Below are 27332 nucleotides of genomic sequence, written 5' to 3' on the forward strand. Positions count from 1 at the left end.
TTACTTCACAAGCCCAGATAAGTCAGCCTTGTCAATTTCAGCTACCAACATCTGGTGTGAGGTCATCATCCCAGAGGATCACTAAGATATCAGTGCAACATGATTAGGTTCCTCCAGTTCAGGATAATATCTCTACAAAGGCAAATCTTCCAGTATGTCTTGACCAAGAAATCACCCAACCTCCTATATTTTTGCTATTTATTTTCCATTATTCAGAAAAATGCTATACCTTAACACAGCAACTCTCAACCTTCAACCTTATTTCCAAATATTATGATTCTTTTTACCCAAGCTATAGGAAAAGGTAGTAAACAGGGTGAAAGACAATATTTCATAAATAAAACATTAAAAAAAATAACCCTTTATAATAAAAAATAAAATTTAAAGATTTTCTTCCCCATAGTTTTTCTTAAATCTCTGGTGTCTCCTACTATAATCTATGCAACTAAACACTATCAGGTGACTAAGGAACAAATAGCACAAAATAGTTATTAACAGAAAAATGTAAAGTCTTGCATAGTCCTTGTTTTAGTGGCTTGTATTTCTGTGCACCCACTCACAGTTTTAATTCTATACTATATTTAATAGAAATTTTCTAATAAAATTTTTGACATATTATTTAAAAATATATTTCATAGTGTTCAAGCCAGAGATACCATTACCTCAAGGCTCACCTCAATTTCTGCTACTTCAACAAAACACCACTACTACATTCAAGAAATATTTCTACATCCAAAAATTGAGAACGAAATAGCTCTAGCTTGACTGCTAAAAAAAAAAATCTAGAAAAACTAGACAACAAAATATTTTAGCAAATTGCTCAGTCATCAGAGCTAAGAATTCAGTAAAGAACTATGGGAGCAATATGCAAGAGGAGTAGACAGCCCAGAGAACTGGGCCTATGTTTTAGGGGCTGCTTTTCCTTATAGATATCTGCCAATTTCAGAAGCAGCAGCTGAGAGGATGAAAAGCTGAGAAATAATTTTGATAGCTTCAAAGGATTAGAATATAAAAATAGAGTCCAGACCTTACCAGGGAAGGAGGGTTGAAACCCCAAAGGGCCACAAAAGAAGAGCAGGGTAAAACGGAAATAGACTAGCCTCGCTTCATATGACCTAAATTCCTTAAGGTAACCCTGGACTGCTAGTGACTCTAACCTCTGTTTGAAATACTCAGAGGTTTCTGTCTTCCTGACCATTAATTAAGATTCCTTAAATTTATTTCAGATGTAAAAACCCACTTTTAACAAAAAAATACTATGTACTAAAATCACACAAGTAAGATAAATTTAAGCTAGACATTTTTAAATATAAAACTGTTTCCTGAAGAACTGTATAAATTAAAACAAAGCCACATCTACAACTATCACTGAGTATGTAAAATGCAAAACATAAAACTTCTGTAGATTATTAATTTGCCCCCCAAAATTAAAAGGGAAATATCAATTAACTGATAGAAATATCACAACTTTATGCATACTATTTTTCTTTTTCAAATGTGTTAGTCCCACCCTGGCCAGTGTGGCTCAGTTGGTTAGAGTGTTGTCCTGTGCACTGAAGGGTCGTGGGTTTGATTCCAGTCAAGGCACATACACAGGTTGCAGGTTCAATCCCCAGTCAGGACACATATGGCAAGCAACTGATCAATATTTCTCTCTCACATCAATCTTTCTCTCTCTCTCTCTCCCCCTCTCCCTTCCTCTCTCTAGAATCAATGAAAAACATCCTCAAGTAAGGATTAAAAAAAAAAAAAGTGTTAGTCACAACACTCATGATAATCTATAAAATTCAATCAACATCAATTAGTATAACTTTCTCTGTGCAAGTATCATTCTGATTTTAAAGAAATTTTAAAAAAAGGATTTTGTTGATTTTGACAATGACCCTGAAACATGCTAAACAGCAACAGGATACTAGAAACTGGGGCACATTTTTAATACTATTTCAAAAATCACAGGGTAGAAACTTTGCCCTGCAAGTAAAGCAAAGTTCCATTTACACAAGAAAACTTACATCAAAAGTCTTCAAACTATAATGTTTCTAGCTATGTTGAAAATGAGGATATTAACATGCATGATATAATGGGTTGAATACAACGAATTATCAGGCAAATCAAAACGAGCCTTTGAAGAAATATAAACAACAGTACAACTGGAATACTTACTATAAAGATTAAAAAAAACATCAACCATACTTAACTGAACTAATGCTTTTTATTTTCAAAAAAGTACGTAAGAGCACAGCATCTTCGGCTGTATCACAAACATTTCAGCCATAATGCTGGGCACATACAGGAGGCAAAGTTACCTGGAGAATGGAAGATGGGAAGAACTGATGCCCTATAATGCACTGTTCCTCACAATGTAGTCCTCAAACTGTCTGCGCTGTAATTACCTTGGATGCTGGTTGCAAAAGCAGATTTATGAAGCTTAGGATTCTCCCATTAAAATGCACCCTCCCAAGGTAATTCCAGGCCATCACATCAGTCGAACCAGACAAGTTGTGATGGACCCCTCAGTTTAAGCAGATGGATGCTTACTGGTTAAGAGTAAAATTCAATAAAGTAGGAGGCAGGGATGCAAGGGGAGGGAAGAAAGGGGAGAGAGACAGCATTTTACTTCTTATCCAGGACCCTTCTTTTATCCTTCCCACATCCAACACGAACAAATGTTCCACACAAAATAATGACTACTTCATTTCTAGTCAACATGAACTTCAAAAAGGAATTAAGATTTCAGGAATCATTTTGAGAAAGCAGCTTGGTAGCTAGTAGAGAAAACTTAGTAAGTTTAGACCTCAAATGTCTTTTCTAAAATGCGTAAACTTTAGAACTAGGGTACTGTGACTTAAGCTAAGGGAGTTCCCACATTACCTTTTATTCCATACTACCTCCCCCCAAAATAAATGTCTTGCAGCAGAGTTGTGATTAGAAGTCTGATGACCAAATCCAGAGCTCTTTCCACAAAACCACATCTTTACACTTAAAAGTATTCTAGACATGAGATATGGACTAAGAAATCTCCCAACCAGAACAGAGATCTTACCTGTGTTATTCACAGTTTGGTCTAACACATAAAACATTGCCTATTGTTACAAAAATAAGAAATGCCTTAATTGCTACAACAAAAATACCCAAAAATGCAATGTTGAGTCATTACACAAAAGTAACTAGCATGAAACAGACTAGGGCAGGCATGCCAGGGTGAGAGACTCTGCTCCATGCAATCATCCAGGAACCCAGGCTGATCACTCTATTTCAAAATGTGGCTTCTGAGGCCACACATCTGCTGTCATTCCAGGGCCCACCCTGCAACATGGGCAAAGGTAAAATGTGTGTGGAAGAACACATGTAGAAGTAGAACTCCTACTTACATTATACTGAGATAACTAGTCATATGGCCACACCTAGATGGAAGGAAGGCTGACAAATGTAGTCTACCTATGCGTCTAGGATATGTGGAGAAACAACTGGTTACTTCATGCACACACCCCAACTGGGGATGAACCTGTTACCTGGGTATGTGCCCTGACTGGAAATCTAACCCATGACCCTTCAGTGCAAGGGAGAGATGCTCTAACCGCTGAGCAACACCAGCTGGGTGCTACCACAGTTTTTTTGTTTCCATTTTCATGAAATACCTTTTTCCATCCCTTAACTTTCAGTCTGTGTGTGTCTCTCCATCTGAAGCATATGTAAGGGTCTTCTTTTTTAATCATTCAGTCACTGTATGTCTTTTGATTGGAGCATTTAATCTATTTGTATTTAAACTAATTGTTGAAAGATATGTATTTACTACCATTTTATTATTCATCTATGTTATTTTATCCTCACTCGAGGATATGTTTTATTGATTTTTAGAGAGGGAAGCATGGATGTGAGAGAAAAACATCGGCTGGTTGTCTCTTGTACACGCCCCGACTGGGGATCAAACCCATAGCCTAGGTACGTGCCACGACTGGGAATCAAACCCACAACCTTTTGGTGTATGGGATGATGCTCCAACTAACTGAGCCACCTGGCCAGGGCATTTGTATTTTCTTCTTCTTCTTAAAAGACTGTTCACCATTTCCTGTAATACCAATGGTGATGAACTCCTAGTTTTTTCTTGTCTGGGAAGCCCTTTATCTGCCCTTAGATTCTAAGTGAGAGCTTTGCTGGGCAGAGTAATCATGGCTATAGGTCCTTGCTTTTCATCATTTTGAATATTTCGTACCCATCCCTCCTGTCCTGCAAAGTTTATGTTGAGAAATCAGCTCACAGTTTTATGGGAGTTCCCATGTAGGTTACTACTTTTCTCTTGCTGCTTTTAAGATTCCCTTTGTCTTTAATCTTTGGCATTTTAATTATGATGTGTCTTAGTGTGGCCCTCTTTGGGTTCCTCTTATTTGAGACTCTGGGGGCTTCCTGGACGTGTATGTCTATTTCCTTGACCAGGTTAAGGAAATTTTTCGTCATTATTCTTTCAAATAAGTTTTCAATTCCTAGTTCGCTCTCTTTTCCTCCAGCACCCCCATGATTTGAATGCTGGTATGCTTGGAGTTGTCCCAGAGGTTCCTTATACTGTCCTCATTTTTTTGGATTCTTTTTTCTTTTTGCTGTTCTCATTGGGTGTTTCCTGCTTCCTTATCTTCCAAATCTCTCACTTGATCTTCTGCTTCATCTACTCTACTGTTGATTCTCTATAATGTGTTCATTTCAGTTATTGTATTCTTCATTTCTAATTGGTTTCTTTTTATGTTTTCTGTCTCCATTTTTGTTTCCTCTCTCTTTGTTGAAGTTCTAAGAGTTCCTCTATTTTTACCTCTAAGTTCATTGTGAAACCTTATAAACAGTGTTTTGAACTCAGAATCTGATTGCTTGTCTCCATTTTCTTTAGTACTTTTTCTGGAGTTTTGTTCTGTTCTTTTATTTAGGAAATGTTTCCTTGTCTCCTCATTTTGGCTGCCTCCTTGTATTTGTTTCTATGTATTACATAGAGCTGCTACATCTCCCAGTCTTGGTAGAGCGGGTAGTAAGGTATCCTGTAGGGCCCAGTGGCGCAGCCTCCCAAGTAACCCGAGCTGGGCACTCCAGGTACAACCCCCTTCCACCCCCATTTGGGCTGTGAACATCTTCTTATTGTAGCTGAACCTTGCTGCTGTTGGCACATCAATGGGGGGGCTTTACTCCTTGAGTATGTCACTCATGGAGGTGGTTGAGTGGTGCTCTGGTGTGGTCTGAAGCTGTCCACAGGGTGCTGTGGCTCTGGGGCCTCCTGGGAAGTGCAGGTCAAAATCAGCCACTGCCTATGCCCTGCCCGGGGCAACCGGCTATGAGCTACCGAGCAACCTGTAACTGGCTGCTGCTTGTGCTGAGAACCAGGCCAGCTGCTGCTAGCACCAAGCCTGAGGTCACTTAGTAAGAGATATGGGGCACACCAAAGCCAGATGCTGCTTGTCTGGGGGTTGTGAACCTTTAAAAGATTTTTAGGAAAGTCTGTAACATGAGCCATTGGCAGGCCAACTGTATGGAAAAGCCACTCGGAAGTGCTTGGGTAGGCCCAAAATTTGGGTGGGGCAGGGTATCAGGGGATCACCAGAGTGGGGTCAACAGTGATAGCCAGGTTGATACTCAGATATGGCACCCACCTGCCAGCCTGTAGGGAGAGGGATCAGCAAAGTAACAATGGCCTCTGCCAGCACTTCTGTCTGGGAGAAAGCTGCCTGCCCCTCCAGCCCTCATCCCGAAGCCACAAAATTCAATTCCTCCTCATATGTCCCTGATGCCCTAGCACTAGAGCTCAGAGTGAGAGAGTCCATGCGCAGGACCTTTAAGAGGAATGCCTGGGACTCTAGCAGCCCTGTGTGTCATTCATCAACAATCCCAAGTTTTGGAGGCTTACTTTCTAGGCACTGGAACCCGGGGCTGGGGGCACTGGTGTGAGGCAGGGACCCCTTGCTCCTTAGGGGGAACCTCCACAGCTCAGATATCCTTCCTGATTTTTAAGTGCCACATGTGGGTGTGGAAACAGCTCATTCCGAGTCTCTGTCCCTTCTACCAGTCTCAATATGACTTCTTTATATCCTTAGTTACAGAACTTCAGCTAGAATTCAGGTGGTTCTGAATGATAAGTAGTTTAGTTGTAATTCTGATGTACTTGTGGGAGGATGTGAGTACCACATTTACCTACACCACCATCTTGACTGGAAGCCCCCTTAAGGCCAGATATCTCAGTGAGTCAAGTATCAAAGTAGTTATGTTATTATTTTCATCTTTTTACCTGTATTCAGGCTGACGACTTCCAGAATGATCATCTCTTGTCCACTTATAGCTAGGTTCATCCTGTAAAATAAAAAGTTACTTAGATATTTGTTTGTGTTATTTTGGTCAAGTAGAATATATCTAACAGTAGTACTAAAACCTAGTCTTTAAGACCAAAATAATATGAGGACAAAAACACCTTTCTAAATTTCTCTGAGCCTAAAAAGCATAAAATAAAAAATATACAAATCATCCGTTTCAACAACTAAATTAGTAAACAGAGAGTCTGTGGTACCACTTATCTCTAAGGAAATACTTAAATATTTCTCTGGTAGGCCCTAACAGCCTTATTGCCAAGGACACATATATCAACATAACAACAGTTAAGGGCTATTCAAGAACAAAGGTTCAATTTAAATTCAATTAAGCAGATTTTTCTTGACCTCCTGTTTTATTCTTTTCTTATGCCAAGTTCTCTCATCAATTTTCAGGCCCAATAAAAAATTTGCTACTTTCCCACTTTTCTCATTCAAGTTTTCATTCCTCATCTTACTTCCCATTAAATTTGGAAACAATATAAGAAACCATCCTTATTGATAAGCTATATTAGAACAAAATACGTCACTAAGTTTGAAATTAATCAAAGAAAGCAGGCACATTTTGTCCTCTAAGACAGACAGACTTGAAAAGATGCATAAAAAAGAAACAGCCCTGCTCGGCATGGCTCAGTGGTTGAGCGTCCACCTAGGATCCAGGAGATCGAGGTTCGATTCCCAGTCAGGGTACATGCTCGGTTTGCGGGCTCGATCCCCAGCAGGGGGTGTGCAGGAGGCAGCCGATCACTGATGTTTCTATTTCTCTCTCCCTCTTCCTTTCTCTCTCTGAAATCAATAAAAACCTATTTTTTTAAAAAAGAAACACATAATAATCCACACCCAATTACTTTAAAATTATACAGAGAATACAACATGTGAATTAATTACAATCAGAAACAATGATTCAACTAAAATAAATACTATTTTTAAGTCCTTTAGCATCACAGACTCTTACATAAATAAAAAGGAATCGTCATTTTCCTCATAGCATTAAATATAAACAAAAAAAAAGAAAAACCTCAACAGCTATAATTAAATATTGGATCAAGTACTTTGCTTTATGTAACGGAAGTCTAGATAAGAATCAGTGTCATAAAAGTCCTAAGGATCTCAAGTGGGTTTTTTTGTTTGAAGAGAATTTAAAGAGGAAATGTTGCATACAGTATAAACACTATTTATAACAATAATAGAAAAAATTAATGTTGAGGCATTATTACGCTACAAGGTTTAAAAAAAAAAAAAAATCATGTTCATGAGGATTCCAATACAAATTGGTCCATTGAATCCAAAATTCCTTCTCTACAGTAGCAAACGGCCACAAGGCTTTTACAAGAGGGATAATAACTTTATGCAAAGACCAAATTGTTTCTTCCTAAGATTACCTGGAAGAAGGGCTCTGATGGTAAAATCCAATTATTTCTAGAATAGGAATAATGCATAATATTTACTTTTCAAAACTGAATCCTTCTTCCTGAAGGAACAGCATAACATTTAAAATTAAACAAAATAGCCCTAGCTGGTTTGGCTCAGTGGTTAGAGCGTCAGCCTGAGGACTGAAGGGTCCCAGGTGTGATTCTGGCAAAGGGCATGCACCTCAATTGCAGGCTTCATCCCCAGCCCCAGTTGGGGTGAGTGCCCGAGGCAACCAATCGATATGTCTCTCTCACATCAATGTTTCTCTCTCTGTTTCTCTCTCTCTTTCTCTCTCTCTCTCTCTCTCCCCCTTCCACTCTTTCTGAAAAGCAATGGGAAAAATATCCTTGAGTGAGGATTAAAAAAATAAAAATTAAAAAATTAAATAAAAATTAAACAAAATAAAAATTAATTCTATGAGAAGGAAGCCCTAACACCCCAAACTTTAAAAGCAAATATAAGAAAGCATAGAATAGTCTCATTACCACTACAGAATTGTCAGGGTAACATGACATGGCAATGAGAGAAATGGACTCCCATACATATACCCACCCTAGATAAATCACCTTACCTCCATTTCTTCAAGTGTAAAATATGGAAACTAATTCCAACGGCCAATGTGAGGTCAAATTTTATCATAAGCAATGCTTGCATATGTACTGTCAACTACAATATTATATAGTAGGGAAGGGGGGAAAAGAGAAAATGTAGGAAAATGGTCTAGCAGAAGAAACATGCACACTATGTCAAAGGAATTGCATCAAGGAATATTTTCACTCAAGTTCAATGAAAGATTACTGCAATATTAAATATATAGTTTTCGGTTATTAAAGATGATCACAAAAAACAATATAATAGCAGTAGTAACAGTAATGATTGCGCTAACATTTTAAAAGTGCTGAGTATGGGAAAGGCGATGTTTTGAGTGCTTTCTAATCTGAGTTAGTAAGTAGACATCAATAATAGCTATAGCAAAAACCAAACAAGAGTCTCAATGACCTTAACCCAACCTCACCCACAGCATTTCATCATGCTAAAAATAATCAAAGTAATTATATGTGGGCACATCTAGTAAGAGATGGTAACCACTTGCTCATCACTTATTAAGTACCAACAAAACAGATTACCTTTAACTGCTTCTGCAAATCCCTGCTAATTTGGGGGATATAAAAGCAGGCTAGTTGAAATTAATGTCACTTAGATAGAGCTGTCCAGAGTGCTTACCCACTTTGTCCAGCACCCCAAGATTCTTGACTATCAGTTCCCATTTGACAGCTCCAGCAAGCAGTTCAACAGAGCATCAAGCAGGAAGTGTTTATTCAGCTGCCTTTAGGTCAGTCACATAGTTTTAAAATTACATGATCTTTAAACTTATTTTAAAAAAAACAAAAAACAATTAGTACATGGGGGAAATTTACATACTCCTCTGTGAGGTGGACCACTTCTTCGATCATGAGAAAAACTGCGGCCCTCGTCATAGTCTCGGTAACCAACATGATTGTAATATCTATTGTAGCTTCCTTCAACCGGTCTGTCTAGCAGTGGTGGTTTCTTTGTCACAATATTAACTACTCTATGGTAGCCATCCTAAAACAGACAAAAAGAAATATATAAAAATCACTAATTTCTCTATTTGGTTTTGGAAAGGTTTTAAAAAAGCACAGGAGTTCTTATCCTTAATCAAATAAAGTAAATGTATAAACAAAAATGCATTAATGAAACAACATGAATATAACTAATACAAAGGTCTTCATATGGAGTAAAGGAAATAAAATTGCTCAATGAAGAAAGCCAGGTGCTTAATAAAATAACATGCAGCAATGCAAAAACCAAACATAAGTAAAAGAAAAATACAGTATTATCGTTTTAATAAAAAATAAACTACAGAAAGAGTGTTACAATAATTCTAATCCCTAATTGCCTAGGAATTTTAGAAATAAAACCATTTAAGATAGCACACATCTTTGGTCTACTCTTGAAGTTACTGCCCAGAAGAAAATCAGGATTTTTACACATAAGCAACAGCAAATAGGGAGGTAATACTAAGGTAGGAAGATCAAGAGGAAGCATTTTGCTATCTCTCCACAGTACTGGATAAAGAAGAGTCTTTGACTTCACAAGTTTGGAAGTAAAACCCAATATAAAATTTGAATAAATTCTCAAAGTAATATGTTGTTAATGTTTTAAAGTTTTAGCAACATAACGGATTATTTGTGGGGGTTAGGAAATTGGACAGAGGGAGAACAACATTTGTCCTAGATTAGTAGCTGCTGTGAAGTAACAGAACAAAAATTATTATCAACAGTAAGAACGAGAGATACAGAGCACTAATCTGTAAGTAATCTGCTCTTGAGCACACATGTAACTTTCTATCAATATCAGGTGAGACAGAGGTGAAAGAAGCTGTTAATCTATCACAATATATAAGACATGATCAACTAATGAGAACTAATTTGACAAAATGAAAAACCAAAACATAAAGCCCAACATTCAAAGCTGGATACTTTACCATCCTAAACTTCAGTTTCATTATTTGTGAAATGAGCTTAATACTAATACCTACCTCATAAGGTTGTTGTGAGGGCTAAATAAAAAACAGATTATAAAGCACTTTTCATAAACTAAGTGCTCAAAGAATGTTTTCTATTTTGATTACTACTTACATGAGTCTAAGTGAAACACTAAATTCTTCAGTGTCTATTTCTTAAATTACTTAGCATTGATAACTACAACTATTCAGTTAATAAATTATTACATCCTATTCAAACTTCCCAGTGGGTGGGCAATTTGCCAATGTGCTAGGAAAAAATAAAATCAATAGTTCATATCTACTTGACAGCTAAAATATCTACCTAATTTTTTTCCAAGGGCATAATAGGTGGTTTCCTTCTTTAGAATGTTAGATATTAAATTGTAAGAAATATTTTATGTTTGTGTAAAATATAGTACACAGAATTTATTGACTCTTTCTTCTAAACACTACCTTTTCACAGGGATTTCAATTAAATCTATGCAAATGCTAAGCTTCCAAAAAATGTCATTAAGCCAAAATTAGCAACATTACAATTTATAACGTTTTCTAATTCAAAATCTGCTACTTAAAAATTGTAATTCAAAATTTGTTATATAAGTAGAATTACTGATTTCTCGAATTCTAACAAACCATAAAATTCCATTCCACAATAACTTTGTTTGTTTGTACATGCTTATTTGGAGGGGTGGTGGGGTGAGTATGCCTGAACACTTCTACGAATGGAGAGAGAGCTTCTTACTAAGCAACCTGCTTCTTTGCTCAACTCCCTCAGTTACTAGAAAATTATTTCAGGATTTAAAAATGTGTACGGTAAAACTTTCAAAGAAGTAAAAATAGAATCACATTTAGTTATATATTTAACTAACTGTACCAAATAATAAATAAATAAAAATTTCCAAGGACAGCTCTTGTATCTAGCAATAAAGATCAAATTGCTGTTTCCTTTATGTTTTGAGAAAGTGTTCAAATATATTATACCATCTCTGCTCTGTAGGCATCTAATCTGAAAGAAAACTTCTGAGCTATATGAAAAGATTTAAGGAAATGAAGATGACTGTAGGAGTCTGTGATAAAGCAAGGCTATTTTCAGAGATAGTTCATGTCTTATCCAGATATAACATTCATGGATTTATTTTTCTTTCCAATAAAATCCATGATGGGTGGCAAACATTTCAGAGTTTCTCTTTCAAAAGCTTATACTATTAAGAAAGTTCCACCCCACTGGTGTGGCTCAGCAGTTGAGTGTCAACCCAGGAACCAAGAGGTCACTGATTCGATTTCCAGTCAGGGCACATGCCTGAGTTTCCGGCTGGATCCCCAGTGGGGGGCCTCCAAGAGGCAGCTGATGGATGATGTTTCTCTCTCATCAATGTTACTATCTCTCTCTATCCCTCTCCCTTCCTCTCTCTCTAAAATTAAAAAAAAAAAAAAAGTTCAAACAGTATTTTCCATTACCTCCAATGCCAGACCTGAATGAAAATACCATTACTGTTTGAAATTCTTGTATAAATCTCACATTGAGCTATAAACATGTAATTTTTCTCTCTAAATGCTAACCAAATTACACAAGGCTTCAGGACTCATATGTTTGGAACCTCCTCCATTTTAGAAATATCTTAGAAAACAATGGCCCCATTACATACAAACCAGAAATAAAAACCAGGACTTATAAAGTAAAACTTAAAAGGATTTTAAGGATAACAGGATCATTTCCAATTAACTAAAAATGAATTCAATGAAATTATTAGGTTAGATACAGATTATGAGGGTTACTATTTCTTTAAAATTAATTATTCTCCAATGTCATTAAAATATATTTTGTACAAATTTTAACACAAAAACATTTTACTTAAAATAAAAATTTTAATACATAAGCACCCCCCTTAAGCATTCCTATCTTTTAGAGATACACACTAAAATATTTATTTGCATTTGAAATATGGTATCTTGGGTTTACTTCAAAATAATCTGAGAGGGAGGAAAGCAGTGAAAGCACAGACAAAACAAGATTAACTATGAGTTTTGGTAATTGCCATTTGGATGATTTGTCCATGGGGAAGTTCATTACATTATTTTGTCTACTTTTATAAACTTAATTTTTGCCCTTATAAAAAGTCAAAAACAACTAAAACACACTAACCTACCAGTAAAGTAACTAAGTATGATGGTACATGTAAATAATCAAAGCCATTACTTTCTAACACAGTCAACATGCACTATAAATACAAGCCTTATGCACAGAAACCCTGTTGATCTTATTGACTGCTCTATTCCCATGATCTGGAGTACCACTTGGCACATAGTAAGCACACATACATAATATATATTCGACTTGCCTAACTCAATTTTGTATCACTTTGGGCATCAAATGCTTTTTACTAGAAAGGTACCTAACAAACCACATCTAACTAAAAAATTTTATTACACAGGCTGGTAAACTTTTGTTTTCGTAAGTCTGAGGTTTCTCCACTCTGATCCATCATAGTTTGTGACAAGCATTTTTATTATAGCAATTACTGGTTTAATTCACTTGCTAAATTTTCTTTTTTTTAAAAAATCTTCACTTGAGGACATGTTTACAGAGAAGGAAGAAGGAGGGGAAGAGGAAAGGGAAGAGGGAAGGGTGAGGGGAGGGAAAAATGGGAGAGTTAAACTTAGCAGGAGTGGCTCAGTTAGTTTAGCATCATCCTGTGCACCACACGGTTGACAGTTCAATTCTGCGTCAGGACATATACCTGGGTTGTGGGTTTGATCCGAAGTAAGAGCATGAAGGGAAGGCAACTGATAGATGTTTCTCTCTCACATCAATGTTTCTCTCTCCTCTCCTCCCTCCCTCTCTCTCCCCCCTTTCTTCTCTCTAAGCATGTCCTCTAGTGAGGATTAAACAAACAAAACAAAATTTAAGTTGTTGCAATTCTGTCAGTAAAGAAAGTAAAACAAAATAACATTACTAAATCAAAACTCAGCAAATTAATATTTAAGATGTTGCATTTCATGTGGTAATTTTCATATTGGAAAAAGACTTGAAAAAAACACTGCACTTCAGCTAATGATATGCAGGCTAAAGTAGTTAAGGAAGTTTTTTGAAATGCATCCAAAGAATTAGATGGGTTAAGTGGATGAATAAAGGACAAAGAGAAGGAAAAATAGATAACAAAGCAAGTTCAGTAAAATGTTAATAGTTGAATCTAAGTACTGATTAAATGGGTATAAAATATCATATCACTATAAAATTCTTTCAACTTCGCTGTACGTTTGAAAACTTTGGTAACAAAATATTGGTAAAAGTACTTACATGGGTAAACTTAGATGAACATGACTTTGTAAAACAAAATGTGGGGCATAAAGAGAACAAGAATTAAAATATGCACGTGAGCATTTAAAATAAAAGTGTTTCCTGAAACAGGAGTGGGAAGAAAAGGAGTATTTCCACATTAATATATTTTATCTTTATTTTATTTTATTTTAAATATATCTTTATTGAATTCAGAGAGAGGAAGGAAGAGGGAGAGAGAGACAGAAACATCAATGATGAGAGTCATTGATCGGCTGCCTCCTGCACGTCCCTGAGTGGGGATGGAGCCCACAACCGGAACATGTACCCTGACTGGGAATCGAACTTCGATCTCCGGGACCCCAGGTTGATGTTCAATCACTGAGCCACGCCCAGCTGGGCCACATTAATATATTTTAAACAGCACTTTATGGGATATGTATATAATTAAATTGCTAAATTAAGTAAACTATTTCAAGCTGAATAAAAGAAAGATTCTGTATTACATTTTGGGTACATTTATATTTGAGAATATTTGGACCACATATATGTCCCATATATTCCCTACAAGGCCTCAGAAATTAACAAAATCATATTCAGAATTCACTAAAGAATTTAATTTTGATTGGCTAAACTCTCTAGGAGAGAGAAATAACCAATGACAAAATTTTAGAAACATTCAACTAACCCAAGGAAATACTGTTTAATTATAAAACCTAATTATATAACTTAAAATTAACTGAACTTGTTAGAAATTTTTTAAGAGTTACTGACATCACTACCCTCAATCCTTTTACAATTCTCACTGCTACTAAGATTAGAAAATCTTTTACTTTATATGTGTTTGTTAAAGGACCTGAAGAAGGCAGGTAGAAGCAGACAAGATGGCTTCAGCCCCAATTATATTACAATGCCCAGAATATATGCTGCTAATGTTTTGATCCCAATTTCCAAATTTTACAACCTCTAAAAATTCTGAAACTAAAACTGTCCCCCATTTTAAAATAAGCCAATGGAAAATGAACATTTTATGTTGTAACTCAAAAATGTTCCATATTACCTATCTGTTATCCATCAAGCTAATAAGATGGACTTTCAAACTGAATGTTAACCAATATCTAACAGCCATTCTGTCACAAAACTTGATAAAGGCTAAAAAATCAGATAATGAAGTTCATAGAAATTATAAGTTATAGAGCAGAAAGCATGCTTTTAAAAATACGGATCTTTTTTGTTGTTTTCACTCCTCACCCGAGGATATTTTCCATTGATTTTTAGAGAGAGTGGAAGGGAGGGAGGGGGGAAATAGAGAGAGAGAGAAACATCCACACGAAAGAGACACATCAATTGGTTGCCTCCTTCACGTGTCCCAATGGAGCCGGGGTTTGAACCTGCAACCAAGGCATGTGCCCTTGACTAGGAATCAAACCTGACACCCTTAGGTGGGAAGCTGACGCTCTAACCATTGAGCGACGCTGGCCAGGGCATAAAAATAAGGACCTTACAGACATCTAGAAGTTAAATGCAGATATTCTGCAATAACCAATTTCCTCCCAATGGAGGAAGGTGTATGCTTACATGCAGATTCTCTGTAGTGTACCCCTTTGAGCTTTATCTCCTATCTACCTACCCAAGTTTAAGACCAAATAAAAATTTCTGTGAAAGCACCTTATAAAAGTAACATATTGATACAGAAGTAATTTTTAAAAGCTATAAAGTGCTAAAATACTTACTGTACATTCATCAAGTTGTACACTGAGAATAAGCTTTCCAATACTCAAATTTAGTGTGATTTAATATGGGCACCAAAATACATGAGTGTCCAATTTGCCTTTCTCGGTTCATCAAAGCTAGGAGCCCACAACATAGGTGCTTTTATTAATAATAATAGTGTAATAGGTACCTTCTCAAGTTTCCTCTTCAAGTCATACTATATATAACATCCAATAGTTCCTCAAATACATTTCTGCTATATCAGAATTAAGAATGAATGGGGCAAAAGGAGAAGGGGAAGGGAGGAATGCATTAAAATTGCTTTTCTAGCCTGGCTGGGCGTGGCTCAGCAATTGAGCATCAACCTAGGATCCAGGCGATCGGGGTTCAATTCCCGGTCAGGGCACATGCCCGAGTTGCGGGCTCAATCCCCAGTCAGGGGCGTGCAAGAGGCAGCCGATCAATGACTCTCTCATCATTGATGTTTCTATCTCTCTCTCCTTTCCTCTCTCTGTAATCAATAAAGATATATTTTTAAAAATAATAATAATAAATAAATAAATAAAGTTGCTTTTCTAGTAGAGAACAGAACCCAAATATAATAAAAAATAAAACAGAGTATTAATCTTTCTCTGTCCCAGGCACTAACTATAGTGGTTTCTCACTTTCAAAAGAATTAACTACAGTTTTATATTTAGAAAAAAATAATATGCCTTTTCAAAACTTTAAATGAAATTTTTATTGCAGTATTACATACAAAAAAGTATACAAATCATAAATGTACTCCTAGATAAATTTTCTTCAGTTAATCACACTGTGTAATTACTACTCAGATCAAGAAACTAAACATCCCTAGTAAGGCACAAGCCTTCCTGTGCTCTCTCCCCCAGTCACTACCTCTGTCTTCCAAAAGTACCACTTTCCTAGCTAGTTTTGCCTGTTTTAAAACTTTATATAAAAGAAAACACACAGGATATACTTTTGTGTCTGGCTTCTTTCTTTCAGTATTATGTCTGTGAGGTTCATACATGTTATTACATTAGGAAAAATTCCATTCATTCTCACTGCTGTATGATTGTAAATTAATTTATCCATTCCACTGCTGTGTCCAGATTGTTGCCATTTTGGAATTCTCATGAATAATGCTGCTTGTGAACATTTTTGCACATGTCAATATGATATGCCAATATAGTTTTTAAGATAATACTTGATGATCTCTGCATTGTAAGCCAATATTTTAAAACTTTTAAGTTTTGTTTTTATTAAATCCAAAGTCAGAAATTATAACTTTACTAATTTACATTTCTAGTTTTAGTGTCACTTATCAAACACTTTAGCCCAAGGATTCAGTTGAGTCCATGAAATCAATTGTGAATATGAAATTACTTTTTCACCTATGTATAGGCAACAAACACAACAATAGCAGTATCTGTGGCTTCATCACTAACAGAAATCAGATATTTTAAAATCAAGTTACTGCTATTGCAACTATCTCAAAATATCATTTACATTCATCACTATTTTGAAAATACAGCAATGAAACCCTTACCACTAGTTCTTGATATTTAATGACCTACTAAAGAAATAAATATTACATCACAAATTTGGCTTTTAACAATTAATTATATTCAAATAACTGGTTTCCTTCTAAAAACACTATTCTGAGAAGGGATCCATAGGCTTCACCAGGCTGCTAAAGAGAACCACGGCACAAAAAAAGGTTAAGAACCTACGTTTTATTCAACTAAAACATAGGTGTAGCACAGAAGGCATAATTTTGAAGAGCCATCAAAGAAGTATAATATATTGAGGAAAAGGAAAGGTTTTATGTTACTAACCAAAATAAGACCCCAGTTCACTGGAAAAAAATGTATCTGAGTCTTGAGGAGGGCGAATGTGGGAATAGAGAAGGATTTATAAACTAGGAGAGGCTGGTTAGGGGAATGGAGAGACCAATCTAATGGAATTAAAAGAAGAAAAAGGAGAGAAATCAACCTGTACAAGGTCTGGGCACATTCTGTACAAGGTTGGGGCACGTGAGAAAGCAACCAATCGATGTGTCTCTCTCACACAGATGTCTGTCTTTCTCTCCCCTTCTCCCCCTTCCTCCTTTCCACTCTCTGTGAAAATTAATGGAAAAAAATATCCTCGGGTGAGGATTAAAAAAAAATAAGATTTCCCATTGGGCAGTTAGAGATAGTTGAGTACAGCCAGCCTGATTTCAAGAGCAATTGTGGTATAAAACTTCTCCATCTGCTTACTGCTGTTGAAATTAGTTTACAAAGGAAAGAGCCTCTTTCACATTTACACGTATAAAAGTGGTATAAAATGAAAATGCTTTGGCTTGTTTAGATTTTTACAACAATATTCTCATTAATTGAGGACTTCCACCAACTTGTGATTTTTACCTCAACTCCTGGTATCATAAGTGACACCGATGTTCATCTATAATCTTCATTTAATTCTTCATATAAGAATCACCTGAAGAACTTTTAAACAACACTGACATCTAGATCCTACCTGCAGATAATTATGACTTAATTATCTATTTAAGATAGATAATTATCTATTTAAGAGCTCCCTAGGTGATCTGAATGTATAGCAAGGATTTAGAGCCTCTAATCTAAATCCATGACCCAAAAATCTAGCCTCAAAGTTTTCTTGACCTCAACTCCAATTACGTTCACCCACCTTCTTTTCCCCACCACCATACATTGAACTTCAATCATCCAGAACTGTTCAGTCTTGAAAACTCAACACTCTAAAATACCAATTGCCTATCTTTCTGCCAAATGCTGGTCTTGAAGCTCACTAAGCCTTGTCTGTTCCTCAACCTCTCACTTCTTTCAATCCATTTTCCCTCTCACAGCCTTACTCCCTTTCTTAAACAGTCCGCATCATGTAATATATTACCTCAGTAATTCTCTGAGTCAGAACCTTCAATAGCCTTATCTCCTTGGATCCATCACTCATCTTGCAATCTTCAATACAACTTGCTTTCCTCACTCCTAAACTGGGCTACTTAGGTATAAAATTTATGGTGCACAAATGTACTGGCCCTCAGAAGTCTTATTAAACACCCCTGCTCAGGAGATATCTGCAATTTTACTCCAAAACTTTAGTGCTGGCCTCAAGTATTCCTACACCCCCTCAACTTTGAATAGAGCGTCTTGCTATATATCTCTTACTTCTGAGAACAACAAAGGCTATTAGATATGAACTTTCTCAAATCCATTCTTACATAATGACCTAACTGAAGAACTGGAGGGCCCTTCTTATTGGCCTTCATGACACTGATATAACTGATTATTCCCAACTTAAAACACCTCCCCAGCTTCTTTGAACCAGTTCCCTTGTCTAGCAGTAGCCTCCTGGCAGATCTCTCTGCTTCAATATTAGCTCTTTAGGCCAACTTCTACTGCAGTATGTTCTATGATATAACACAGCATGCATACATAATGTACAATGGTATACTAAAGGTTTGATGTCATAACTCCTTCCATGATTTCATCACAAGTAGTTCCCATTGTCTGAAATTATATTTTTGTATATAAATCCTGCTTACATTTTATGGTTTCTAAAACATTCTACTGGGTTCTATAAATGTTGTGCCATTCAACACTAAGTATTGGTTTATTTTGTTTTTTTAAAAATATATTTTTATTGACTTCAGAGAGAGAAAGGGAGAGGGAGAGAAAGGAGAGAGAGAGAAACATCAATGAGAGTCATTGATCAGCTCCTTCCTGCACACCCCCTGCTGGGATTCGAGCCCGAAACCTGGGCATGTGTCCTGACCTAGAATCAAACCCGGATCTCCAGGATCCTAGGTCGATGCTCAACCCCTGAGCCACACTAGCCTGGGTAAGTATTGTTTTGAATATTAGAAAGTTCATATATAAAATCCTTCACTTGTAGCAAGCAGACACTAGTTAAATGTGTAATTACAATAAATTACCATTTAAAGTAAGTTATCCCCTCTGTGCACCTTATTTTATAATTTGGAGCCATGTAAATGTGTAAAAAAAAAAAAAACTAATTAGAAAAGAAAAAGAGCAATCCCTCAAAATTGAAAACAAAGTAAAATTAACCCAACTATATATCCAATTGGTGGCAATAAACACACCAAAAATTCTTTTAATTATCTTTGAAAAACAAATTCCTAATGGGATACATCCTTGGACGGGGGGGAATCTAAAAAAAAAATTATTTTAAAAAAGTCATTCCTTTCCCATCCTTGCATTAGTCCTACATCATGTTTATCTATGTCACTTGTTTGTTGTTCTAGGTAAACTATAAAACATTTTTATCAAGTTGAAAAAAATTTAAAAATTGGGATTTTGATTAGAAACATAAAGTCTATACATTAACCTGAAAACAAACCACATATGGTAATAATTAAGTATGCTCATTCTGAAATATGTATGGCAAGTCTCTTCATTTTTTTCCATCTTAAATCATTTTATTTATTTATTTATTTTTAAATATATTTTTATTGATTTCAGAGAGAGGAAAGGAGAGGGAGAGTCATTGATCGGCTGCCTCCTGCACGCCCCCGACTGGGGATCGAGCCCGCAACCCGGGTATGTGCCCTGACAGGGAATCAAACCCCAATCGACTGGATCCTAGGTTGACACTCAACCGCTGAGCCATGCCCAGCCAGGCTTAAATCATTTTAGATCAACCCCAAGCTAAGGTGTAACGCAGGCCAAATGACAACCTTGAATGTAACACCACCCATCCAAGTGACTTGCAGGACTTACTTATATAAGTAATAAACAACTAATATATGAACAAATATATCCATACACCATGACCACAAGCCCAATCCCCTGATGCTTAGAATGGGCCTGTATAAAAGTTTAAGACTGACGGCTTCTTGACCTTCCCCAAACCCTCCCCTGGGTCTCTATATAGGATTTGGGGGAGTGCATATATTTATTCAATAAAAACTGAGCTCCTACTATGTGCCACATACTGGATATAGTGCTGGGAAAATAGTAATAAGCAAAACAGCAAGCTCCTTGAGAGGAGCCTGGCTGGTGTTGCTCAGTGGTTGAGCATCGACTCATGCACTAAGATGTCACGGGTTCGATTCCTGGTCAGGGCACATGCCTGGGTTTTTGCGGACTTTGTTTCCCAGGACGGGGTGTGCAGGAGGCTGCCGATCAATGTCTCTCTCTCTCCTCGATGTTTCTATCTCACTCTCCCTTTCCCTTCCTCTCTCTCTCAAATCAATAAAAACATATTTTAAAAAAAGATAAGTTTAATCCATCTATATTTCAACCTAGAATGGTAAATTTTGAGCGCTTGAAGGTTTTGTTAAGAGGCATAGCTTTGGTGCACCAAACTTATTCAGACTCTAGGTCTTAAATTATTCTACATGTAGAAGTGAACTTACATTGGGGTGACTTCGAGGAGGTGCTCGTTCTCTTGGAAGCCTTTCATAATCATGTCGTCCCTCAGACCACATTTCATCTCTTCTGTGAGCCACTAAAGGATAAAAAGAAACCAAAGAATTATATTTTTTTATGTTATTAGGAATAATAGAAAAGATGAAGGAGTGAATGACTACTTTCCAACACAAGTATTTTCCAGAGATACTTAAGGGGAAAAAAAAGTAAGTAAGCAAAAGGGAAAAAGAATGATTAAGGCAATTCTTCAATTTTAAAATTTTCTTTTAAAGAAAATAATAGAAAGCCCACCTTCCTTCAATTTTCAAGGCTATTTAAAGCTTCAAAAAGCTTGTCCCTATCAATTATGGGAAGATCCATAAGACCACAAATATTTCTTCATTCTCATATAGTAAAATTTAGATAAGATTCATAAATAGTTTAAACAGCTGATCAACAAAGCTATTCCTATTTCTTGGGGGATGGTTTGTATAACATTAGTTTTTTGCTTTTCTACATTCTTAGAACTTACATCTTCTCCTGTATCTTTAACAGTGCTTTTAACTGAAAAAAAAAAGTGTTAATCCTGTAAAAACACACTCAACATCAACAAACCCTGAAACAAACCACTCTTGATTGTGTTTTTAATATTATATATTTTAATGCAAAGGCACCCTCCTGTAATTTGAAATTAAAATAAAAGTTCTGTCAGCATTTTTCATGTCTGGGATGCAGAGAGGCGTCCTACTTTGAGAGCTCACATGCTCTGGGCAGAAGCTAATGCAGTACATTATAGAGTCCAGAAGAAAACAATCTGTGAGTAGGCAAAAGACAAGGTAAGAAAGGCAAACAAGAAAGACCAGAACAGGGTGCAGGAAACAGCTTGAAAGTCATTTATATAAAATGGCAAGACAGATAGGAGGTTGGCAAACTTTTTTGTAAAGCGCCAGTTAAATATCTGTGGCCTTGCTGGTCACAATTCTCTGTCACAACTACTCAATTCTACCATTATAATATGAAAGCAGCCATAAGCAATGTTCCTAAATGTATGAGAGTGGCTGTGTTCCAATAAAATTTTACTTACGAAAACAGGTGGCCTATAGGCAGTAGCTTGACAGCCCTAGAGTAGATGACAAGTAGTTAACAGGGCAGAATCAGGCGAGAGTGAAGTAATCACAAGCAGGTTTGGAGCCAAGAACTGTGAACCATCTTGACAGGTGGGATTATGATTATGAGCCAAGAGGTGAAAATGGGACAGCTGCTAAGTTAGGGCCTTTTCATACTTAGAAAACAGAGCAACAAGTCCAGATGCATAGTCCAAAGATCTGAGAAAGAAAATATTTCAAAGAAGGCATCCCAATTGTGATTTTAATTTCTCTGATGATTAATGACACTGAGCATCTTTTCATGTGTCCTCTTTGGAGGAGTGTCTATTCAGGTCATTTGCCCTTTTTTTAATTGGATTGTTTGGGTTTTTTTGGTGAGTTGTATAATTTCTTTAGAAATTTTGGATATTAACCCCTTATCAAATGTATCATTGGCAAATATGTTCTCCCATTCAGTGGGTTGTATTTTCATTTTGTTGAGGGTTTCCTTTGCTCTGTAAAAATTTTTTAGTTTTATGTAGTTCCACTTGTTTATTTTTTTCTTTTGTTTCCCTTGCCCAAAGAGACTTAACAGAAAAAATATTGCTACAAGAAATCTCTGGGATTTTACTGCCTATGTTTTCTTCTAGGATTTTTAGGGTTTTGAGCCTAACATTTAAGTCTTTGATCCGTTCTGAATTTATTCTTGTGTATGGTGTAAGAAGGTGGTCTAGCTTCATATTTTTTGCACTTACCTGTTCAATTTTTCCAACACCATTTATCAAATAGACTATCTTTACCCCATTGTATATTTTTGTCTCGTTTGTCAAATATTGACCATAAAGGTGTTGGGTTATTTCTGATATCTCTATTTTGTTCCACTGATCTATATGTCTGTGTTTATGCCAGTACCATGCTGTTTTGATTACTATGGCCTTCTAGAATAGTTTGATATCATGTAGGGTGATTCCTCCAACTTTGTTCTTCCTTTTCAAGATTACTATGGCAATTTGGGGTCTTGTGGTTCCATATAAATTTTTGGAATTATTTGTTCTAGTTTTGTGAAATATGTCGTTGATATCTTGATAGGAATTGCATTGAATCTATAGATTGCTTTGGGTAGTATGGACATTTTAAAAAAACCCCACAAAAACACACCTTTACTACATGAGCTAAGATAGGAAGATTTATTTCCCTTTCCCGATTTTCCTCAGCTAGAACTCCAGCTCCTTGCCCTCTAGCACATAATCACTTGCATGGCCACATTGGCCTGGTCTTGAAGTGATGCATGCAAGATTGCCTGCTGAAACCGCTCCTTGAGAAGACTGCTGATTTTGGCATTCTTTCTCCTTTCATCATATTTCTTCAGAACTTCCTTTGATAGTTTTTGTTTAAAATCTCTTCCTCCCTCAGAAGTCAGCTTGGCCCTCTTGCGGCTCAGCAGCAGTGCATAGTGGGTATGTTGTGCTGTTAATAAGCACAATGCAGGTCTTTCAGCACTTGTGCCAGTTGTACCGAGAGATGCCCATGGCTTGGCACCAGCTGGAATGAGCTAGTATGGACATGTTAATGGTGACAATTCTTCCTATCCATGAACACGGTATATGCTTCCACTTATTTGTATCTTGATCAATTTCTTTCTTCAGTGTCTTATAACTTTCCAAGTACAGGTCTTTTGCATTCTTGGTTAAATTTATCCCTAGGTTTTTGTTTTTTGCTTTTTATGCAATTGTGAGACTGTTTTCTTAGTTTCCCTTTCAGATAGCTCATTATTGGTGTATAAAAATGCAACTGATTTCTATTTACTTTTGTATCCTGAATTCACTTATCAGTTCTAGTAGTTTTTTGGTGGATTCTTTAGAGTTCTCTGTATACAGTATCATGTCATCTGCAAATAAGGACAATTTTACTTCTTCCTTTCCAATATGGATGCCTTTTAGTCGTCTTCTTGTCTGACTGCTGTGACTAGGACTTCCAGTACTATGTTGATTAAGAGTGGTGAAAGCAAGCATCCCTGTCTTGTTCCTGATCTTAAGGGAAATGCTTGAAGTTTTTGCCCACTGAGTATGATGTTGGCTGTGGGTTTGTCATATATGGCCTTTATTACATTGAGATATGTTCCCTCTATTCCCACTTGGCTGAGATTTTTTATCATAAAAGAGTGCTGGATTTTATCAAATGGTTTTTCGGAATCTATTGATATGATCACGTGATTTTTATCCATCATTTTGTTTATGTGGCGTATCACATTAATTGATTTGAGGATATTGTACCAACCTTGCTTCCCCAGAATAAATCCAACTTGATCGTGGTGTATCATCTTTTTAATGTTATTGCTGGATCTGATTTGCTAATATTTTGTTAAGAATTTTAGCATCTACATTCATCAGGGATGTTGGCCTATAATTTTCTTTCTTTGTAGTATCTTTATCTGCAATTAGGATAATGCTGGCCTTGTAAAATGAGGTTGGGAGGCTTCCTTCCCCTTGAATTTTTTTGGAATAGTTTAAGAAGGATTGGTGTTAATTCTTCTTGAGTGTTTGGAAAAATTCACCTGTGAAGCCAGAACTTTTGTTAGGAGTATTTTGATTGCTGTTTCAATTTCATTAGTTGCAATCTGTCTATTCATATTTTCTTTCCTTTTCTTTTTCTAATCCTCACCTGAGGATACTTTTCCATTGGTTTACAGAGAAAACAGAAGGGGGGGGGAGGGAGGGAGGGACGGGGGGGAGGGGAGGGAGAGGGGGAGAGAGAGAGACAGACAGACAGACAGACAGACAGACAGACAGACAGACATCAATGTGAGAGAGAGATATTGATTGGCTGCCTCTTGTATGTGCCCCGACCAGGGCCGGGGATCAAGCTGCAACTGAGGTATGAGGTATGTGCCCTTGGACAGAATCAAACCCAGGACACTTCAGTCCAATAGTCAACACTCTAACCACTGAGAAAACCGGCTAGGGATATTTATATTTTCTTGAGTTTGGAAGATTGTATGTTTCTAAGAATTTATCCATTTCATCCAGATTGTCCAATTTGTTGGCATAATTTCTTACAATCCTTTGTATTTCTTTGGTGTCAAGTTTTTACTTCTCTTTCATTTCTGTTTTTATTTATTTGGGTCCTCTCTCCTTCTTTCTTGATGAATCTAGTTAAGGTTTATCTTTTCAAAGAACAAGCTCTTGGCTTCATTGATCTTTTGTATTTTGTTTTTTAGGCTCTATTTGTTTATTTCTACTCTGATTTTAATTCCTTTCTTTTACTTACTTTGGGCTTTGTTGTTCTTTTTCTAGTTCCTTTAAGTGTAAAATTAGATTGTTTGAGATTTTTCTTGTTTCTTGAGGTAGGCCTATAATGCTATAAATTTCCCTCTTAGGACTGCTTTCGCTGTGTCCCATAGATTTTGTTGTTTCTTATACTCTTTAAAACAATAAAGTTGTTCCTTCTTTGGGCCTCTTAAAGCACCCAGCTATAACACTACTATATAACATCATATTCAATTTACTTTGCTTCCTCTTCTCCCTCCCAAACTAAATACCACTGCAAAGGGAATGACTGGGAACCTCTCTTAATTCTTGTTGCTTAGTAGAGGTACTTATTAAATACTGGCCAAATAAACAAACATAATATCCATGACCACCACATGAGCCGTTCTGGAAAACATTATCTCTTTGTAACTTTTAATTTTTCAGAAAACTTCCAATGAGCACTATTAGATTATGGTTCCTGTCACACTTTTCATGACAGTAAAGTCATTTCATTTTTAAGCAAAAAGTACCAATGAGAATCCTTTAACTCTAGCACCCGAAGCAGGGATTCTCATCTCTGGCTGCACATTAGAACCATCTAAGGCGCTTTAAAAAATACAAATGCCTAGGCCCTATCCTCTGAAATCCCTATATAACTGGTCTGCAGTGGGACCCTGACACTTTTTAAAAATCTTGTCTCACCTCAGGATTAGATATACTGATCTAAAAGAAGGTAAACATATTCCTAACATACTAAATTGAATCAAGAAGCTTTTAAGGGCTATCTTGAACCTAAAAACTACATAATACTATTTCAGCCCAGCCGGGCGTGGCTCAGCGGTTCAGCATCGGCCTAGGATCCAGGCGATCAGGGTTCGATTCCCGGTCAGGGCACATGCCCCAGCTGCGGGCTGCAGCAGATCAATGACTCTCTCATCATTGATGTTTCTGTCTCTCTCTCCCTCTTCCTTCCTCTCTCTGAAATCAATAAAGATATATTTAAAAAAAAAAAAAAATACGATTTCAATCGGAAAATGTTTAAAATTTCAGACAACTAAATTAAAAATGAATTTTAGAACATAATTATTTAAGGTCAGTGAGAAAAAAACTAATATTGATGCCAATTAAAGTGATTAAAATATAGCAAAGTACCTACTAGAATTAATCATTGTTCAGTGCTCAGAGAGAGATAAATGCAGAAAATAATACTTAAGAAAACCAAGAAAATTTAAACCAAATCTTGGGGGACTACTTAAATGTGGATGAACAATAGTAAATAGAAGCCAAGAAAAGGGAAAGGAATTAGGGAAAACAACATGTACATAAGAAAGATGGAACTGACAAGAGCAGAAGATGTACACTGCAAAGGAGTAGGAAATAGCTCTGCATAGGTACTCCACAAGATTTCATTTCCTCCCCTGAGGTAGGTGTTATCCTTCCTGTTCCAAATAAAACATGGAGGCTCTGAAAAGCTCAAATCCCAGAGCCAAAATGAAGCCTGGAATCAGACTCAGGCCTGTCTGACTTTAAAGCCCAAGCCCTTTCCATCATATCACTTTGCTTCACAAACAAAACAAGAAAAGACAGAGAGAACAAATTCAAGGACATTAAATGGCACAACATACCAAAACACTAGAGGAATTCATTGAAGGTTTTTAAGCCTAGAAATTAAGGTTAGGAGAAAAATGCCACTCCAGAAGACTATCCTGGCAGTAAACAAGATGGATTAAGAAAAAGAGATTAGAGAAAAGGGGACCACTGACTGCTTCATAATGAACCACAGGACTTAGAACTGTGAAAGTACTGCATTCTCCACTAGTTTCACAAGTTACTCGACTTTTCGATGCTCTCAGAATACTTCTTTTATAAGACCCTCCATACTGTATTAAATGCTTATAGAAGATTCTTGATTGTCCATTGTAGTGATCAAATAACTAAAATTACACAAGTAGACAAAAGTACCAGATGTTTGCTTATATATAATATTTACAAATCTAAATCTTATTTCACATCTAGATGGACATTACAATATTATTTGGCCAGCCTCCTTCTAGGTTTTTCCTCTCCATTTCACCCTTTATAAAAGATAATCAGCTCAGAGGCATGGCTCAATGGTTGAGCATTAACCTATGATCCAGGCAGTAGATCCCGGTTAATTCCCGGTCAGGGCATATGCCTGGGTTACAGGCTCGATCCCCAGCAGGGGGTGTGCAGGAGGCAGTCAGTCAAAGACTCTCTCTGATCTTCTCCCTTCCCCTCTCTGAAATTAGTCAAAATATATTTAAAAAAAGATAATTCACTTTGCTATTACATCATTCATATCTGAAGTTTTCCTAATCAA

General features: G+C 36.5%; 1 protein-coding gene across 5 annotated transcripts in view; it reads right to left on the bottom strand.

Moving 5' to 3' along the window:
* The window catches only part of PPHLN1 (periphilin 1), a 95565-nt gene that overhangs the window by 66027 nt on the left and 2206 nt on the right, over positions 1 to 27332 (bottom strand). For 3 of the 5 annotated variants that reach the window (XM_016201142.2, XM_016201140.2, XM_016201141.2), the window contains 3 exons: positions 20667 to 20758; positions 9171 to 9335; positions 6260 to 6321 (listed from right to left, as the gene is read on the bottom strand). In XM_016201142.2, coding sequence (XP_016056628.1) covers positions 6260 to 6321; positions 9171 to 9335; positions 20667 to 20738 — 299 coding nt within the window. In that variant the 5' untranslated portion in view covers positions 20739 to 20758. The remainder of the gene's footprint in view (positions 1 to 6259; positions 6322 to 9170; positions 9336 to 20666; positions 20759 to 27332) is intronic. The other 2 variants (XM_016201145.2, XM_016201146.2) reach the window with 1 other exon arrangement.

The sequence above is a fragment of the Miniopterus natalensis genome, chromosome 2, assembly GCF_054644295.1.
Source record: "Miniopterus natalensis isolate mMinNat1 chromosome 2, mMinNat1.hap1, whole genome shotgun sequence".
Lineage (NCBI taxonomy): Eukaryota > Metazoa > Chordata > Mammalia > Chiroptera > Miniopteridae > Miniopterus > Miniopterus natalensis.